The sequence below is a fragment of the Solea senegalensis genome, linkage group LG14 (assembly GCF_019176455.1).
Source record: "Solea senegalensis isolate Sse05_10M linkage group LG14, IFAPA_SoseM_1, whole genome shotgun sequence".
Lineage (NCBI taxonomy): Eukaryota > Metazoa > Chordata > Actinopteri > Pleuronectiformes > Soleidae > Solea > Solea senegalensis.
In genome coordinates, this window is record NC_058034.1 from 8,377,727 (window position 1) to 8,382,733 (window position 5,007).

Consider the following 5,007-nt stretch of genomic DNA (forward strand, 5'->3'; position numbering starts at 1 on the left):
TGACTGCTTTATTACAACTATTACGCAACTGAGTTAAATCTGTGTATATGTGTTTTCTTTCTTTCTTTGTCTTCTTTCTTCATTTTGTTGTGTGTGTGTGTGTTTTGTTTAGTTCTTCTTCCTTTTTCCTTCTTCATCTCTGTTCTAAAGTTGGACTTTGTTTCAAACCATAAGAATTGTGCAGAGTTGCTGTGCACTGTTTATACAGTATATTTATACTCTCTTCCCTAGACTTGAAAGTGTACACAGTGCTTAACACATATTTTTATTAGATCACCACCCAACACCACAGCTGCTCTAAATTAACAGCATTGGTAATTATCAAAATCATTGGTGTTTCCGTAATGGTTAATATTAATTAAATATTTTTAACAGTAAAATATAATTATTGTTGTTATCCATGTATTTTCAAAGTCACTGTTTCATTTTGTTATTTGGCAAATAAATAACAATAAAAAAATGTTTTTATGTTTTCTTTTTTTTTTGAGTGGTGGTGGTCTAATACAGTGTTTCCCTGTCCTGCATGTTTTAATGTTTCCCTGCTCCAACACACCTGAGCCATTCATTTGAATCAGGTGTGTTGGAGAAGGGAAACTAATTCGCTCCCCAAGGACCCGGACTGGGAAACACTGGTCTAATAAATTTGTTTAGCACTATTGATTATTGAAACCTGTCTCGACAATTTTGTTTCCAAAAATCAAAAAGAAACTTTATTATAAAATATAATAAAATGCTGAAAAGGTCAAGCATTAGAAACCATTCAGACGAAGAAAAACATACATACATTGTCGCTGATACTGAGCGGCAGAAACACAGACAATTACTGTTTTAAATACAGTAGAGCACTTGCTCTGTTCTATGTATGTAGCACATGCACAATACAGATACAGTCGATTGAATTGAAATGCTGTTCAATTTCAGGGGACCACATCTTCCTATGAAATAAAGCACCATTGTAGTCAGAGTGTACAAATTAATTGAAGACAAGTTTCTTGTTTTCGTGAATTGTACAAACATGTTTTCCTCAAAGTCCTTACGTCTCCCTTTCCTCAAATACCAGTACAAATAAAAAAGGATAATGCAACCAAAAAGATATCATGTAACTACAATATATTATGCCATAAATACAAACATGATAAAAGCAAACATTGAAGTGTAAACAGCTGCACAGGTGAGCAGCAACTTTATAGAGAGCAACAAGACGGTATTAAATATAAGAAATATGTATTTCTGTGAGGGGAAAGTGTTCAGTCTTCAGTCAGGTCAGCTTCTGTTAAAAACAGAGGATAGTGATCAGGTTTTATTAATGTCTCTGACTTAGTTATTTAAATCGCTCTTACGCTCTTACTTACCCAGTGATCCTGCAGTTTCTTGCCTGGACGTGGGTTCCTGTGTATGTGATGTCACAGCGAACCTCATTGTTGGAAAAATCAGACTCCTGGACGAGCTGAGAGGGATTTACTGTCACCTGAAAAACAGCAAGAATCATTATTACTCATACAACATATTTATATTTTATATTTGAACATGTCCTGTTCATGAAACAGAGCCCACCTTCAGTATGTAGTTTCCTGGTGGTACATCAGTGATATCGATCCACTGGCAGTCAATGTTTGCATGATATGTATCATAGCAACCAGGACCGAGCCCCTGATAAAAAAACAATGTAGTCATGGATTATAAACCTTCTTTTGACTTCATGTGTATTCCTTAAATGCCACGAAACAACCAAATGAGCAAATAGTAAGTAGTAACTGTGGGTGGATCTATGGAAAAATAATCTCATCAATTACAGACTGTGCTGACCAACCTGTGTGTGAGCAGTGCAGGCAAAGCGGCGTCTTGTTCCCGGGTCACATGACGTGTCCTCCAGACAGAAACTGGCCTTGTGTCCCTCAGCCACCTTCTGATCAGTAGAGACGTCCAGCAGGTCGTAGTTGCTAAAGGCCTCCATGCTGTGGTAATGCCTGCAGAGAAACAGAGATACTGCAGATGTAAGTGAATGCTGTGCAGTAACTGTGTGTCACCACACATTTACACTACTGTGTCTTCTGTTGGACTTTTTAATGATCGGTTTTCTTTACGATGTGCTTTTAGTTCTGTCTAGTTTTCACTTCCTTGTTCCCTGTTTTATTTTGAAGTCTTTCCTTGTGTGCCTTATTGAGTATACAAATACAAATACAAATACACACAAAAAAAAATGACATTAAGCTTAAGTTTCTGCTGGCCCGGTTCTCTCAAACACTGAGTAACTCTTTGCTCTCACATTTATTACATGCACAGTCAAGTGTTTCATGAAATTTAGAGTCACTTTAGAGCTCTGAACGTAACTTCTGCACAGTTTGAGAAAGCCCGTCATGAACACTGTTAGTTCTCACTAAAACACAAACAGTATCGCTATCCAGCCCTAAGATATTGCCTCTTATATAAGTCACTGTCTCCTTTCAATAAAGTTTCAGCACTTAACTATTTTCTCGCATTGAAAATATTGTAAGAAAAATGACTGAATACATTTTAACAGTGTAATTTATGAGGTGAACTCACTGGTGACAGCTGTGCCATTCCCACTCATGTCTGGGCCTCACTGGGAGGAAGTCTGCTGTTCCTTGGTTCTTCACTCGCTGTGGGAACCGCAGCAGGACTCTGTAGTCCAGGTCCCTCACACTCGAATGATACGCAGACCTAAGGGAAAAGGAAACAGGAAAGGAATGAGTACCCAGTTCACCTTTTTGTGGCATTTTAACAATATCCAGACAATAAATCCTTCTGTCTGGCCACACAAATAGTAATCCACCGTCACAGTGGCACAGGTGCTGTCTGGTCTTGCCTCACTAGTTGTTTGCATTCACATCAGGAATCCTTTGCCTTTCATTTCACAGCTTCTTTGACTTGGCAAAGTGGCTGCACACATCAGAGGAGAGAATCTTGGGCGATTGCCACATTGTCCAGTCACTCTACACTTCACTGCCATTCAGCTGTAGTGTCCAAACAGAAAACAGGGTCCAGCACATCCTAATGTTGCAACCTCAGAGGGATTATCTTGATTTTTATTTGCACATGTGAACCAGACTGACCACACAGCTGAAGCAGTTATACCACAACACAGATGAACACAGTTAGATAATGACCAAATACCAACTGGTTTCACTTGACTGACTGGTGTTATGTCAAATAAATAATGATGTGCACCTGGATAGACAGTTCTCTTCAGCAGCACAGCGAAGTGCATACATCTGCACTCTTTGGATGTAAGAGGCCGCCTGGATGTAGTAAGGATCAGGAACCAGGTCTGGCAGACCTGCAGTAAATCATGGTGGTTGAAAATGATGTATTATTATTATCAGTTCAGTCATTTATTGTCCCTGATGGGAAACTATACAGACAGACAATACAAATACAATGAAATACTCATATTTAACGTGTTCTATGACCCTCTGGTAAACAATTGCCAAAAATAAAAACACCAACATCGAATAAAACACTAATATGTACTAAAACCACCTATAGCCTATTGTTGTTGTTATTGAAACGATTTCTCATCTCTCTGCCTCACCATTGTGGAATAATCTGGTGCCATAGCCGCCGGTTCCAGGTGAAGTGCGCGCAGGACCCCTGTTCAGTCTGTCTGGTGGATAAACGTTGTAGAACACCGAGTTTCTGTGATGAATACTGTGTGGATCTCGCGGGTCACTCACATCTGTAGTCCGTGTTTGCTCGGGCCTCGCACGAGGAAAGTGTATTTCTACATCTACAGCGTTGCCGGACGACGCTGTGGGAGAAAATATATTTGACTCCGCTGAACTTCCGTGCGCAGTGCGAGCATCACCCGTGAAAACCAGTCTGCTCTGCTGAGACATGCGTCGTGCGTCCGCACTGTCCTCCTCGGCCATGGTGACCGGTCCAGATGTGGCATGTGATCGGGCAGTTAAATCCGAGCCCTCGGGTCTTATCCCTGCACCTCGGCTGTGCGTAAAATCTGCTGATCTAATCGGTGGCGCAGCGTCCTGATGAGCACCGGCATCATCCCCAGCTGCGCTGCGGCCACCTCGCGGGACTCCGCTACCAGAGAACTCATACACGGACACAGCGTTGCTGTTTGACGCAGCGCGATGTGAACGGTATCCAAAAGCCTCAGTCTCTTCTCCTGCATTTGCCGTTCGCTGTGGAGCCTGACCGGGTGCCCCAGGATGTCCAGAAACGACAAAGTACTGACCAGCATCAGGAACAAGAACAGCTGCATCATTTAGACCGTGGTCGTTTTGTAGAGAATGAACCCTGACTGCGTCCTCGGGGTCTCCAGATCTGACTCTGCCGGGTCTACTGGGTGCAACAAGGTGGTTAACTCGGTTAAAACTGTTCTTGGTTGTTAATAAAAGTTGAGTGCGTCTTCTGGACTGTGCAGGGGGACGATACTGAGTCCCCGTGCTCAGCAGACTGTACAGCTGACCGTTATTCTCCCACTGAATCCGGTGTCTCCAAGGTCCGACACGTGCGCGTAAATGTTGTTGACCAGTACCCAAACGCACCAGGACATCAAGTAGGAACATTAATACAAAGATAAACTGCCCCATGGTGCAGCTTTGTGGTGGCGTCGCTATCTGGCTGAATATTCCCAGAGCCAAAACATTTAACGACTAAGAGTTGAGTTTGTCATGAGGTCTTGTCAATCTCTTAACTCCGTCATGCAGTTGCGCACAATATTATCACAGACAGTTATGTTTGAGACACTGGCATGTGGGAGTAAATCCACGCCCAGGACACGCAGCGCGGTCACAGTTCAGTTTTCTTTATAGAATCAAAAGCATTTCTTTAAGACGATATATAAAAGAGTAAATGTTCAAGGAGGTGCGAGGTGGTAAATTTTTATACTTTGATTGTGTATGTTGAACTTTCCAAACGTATTTGTATGTATCTCTTTTCTATAATGTGATCTATTGCATCCGTTCTCAATGAAATATGGAGATAATTAATTGTTCAACACTGACATCAATAATTCAAGTGCCAAGA

General features: G+C 41.6%; 1 protein-coding gene across 1 annotated transcript; it reads right to left on the reverse strand.

Moving 5' to 3' along the window:
* Positions 1-663: 663 nt before the first annotated feature.
* loxl5a (lysyl oxidase-like 5a) lies at positions 664-4,708 on the reverse strand. The gene is made up of 7 exons (XM_044043856.1): positions 3,554-4,708; positions 3,190-3,298; positions 2,545-2,682; positions 1,811-1,967; positions 1,555-1,650; positions 1,353-1,468; positions 664-1,270 (listed from the first exon to the last, which is right to left on the reverse strand). The coding sequence occupies exons 1-7, from the start codon at positions 4,569-4,571 to the stop codon at positions 1,264-1,266; spliced, it is 1,641 nt and encodes a 546-aa protein (XP_043899791.1). The 5' UTR covers positions 4,572-4,708; the 3' UTR covers positions 664-1,263.
* Positions 4,709-5,007: the final 299 nt, after the last annotated feature.

Coding starts and splice junctions, on each gene's coding strand:
- loxl5a (XM_044043856.1), bottom strand. CDS start 4,571: ATGGGGCAGTTTATCTTTGTATTAATGTTCCTACTTGATGTCCTGGTG. Junction 2,683..3,189: donor GAAGAGAACTGTCTATCCAG/GTGCACATCATT, acceptor CTTTTCCCTTAG/GTCTGCGTATCATTCGAGTG. Junction 1,968..2,544: donor GAATGGCACAGCTGTCACCA/GTGAGTTCACCT, acceptor GTTTCTCTGCAG/GCATTACCACAGCATGGAGG.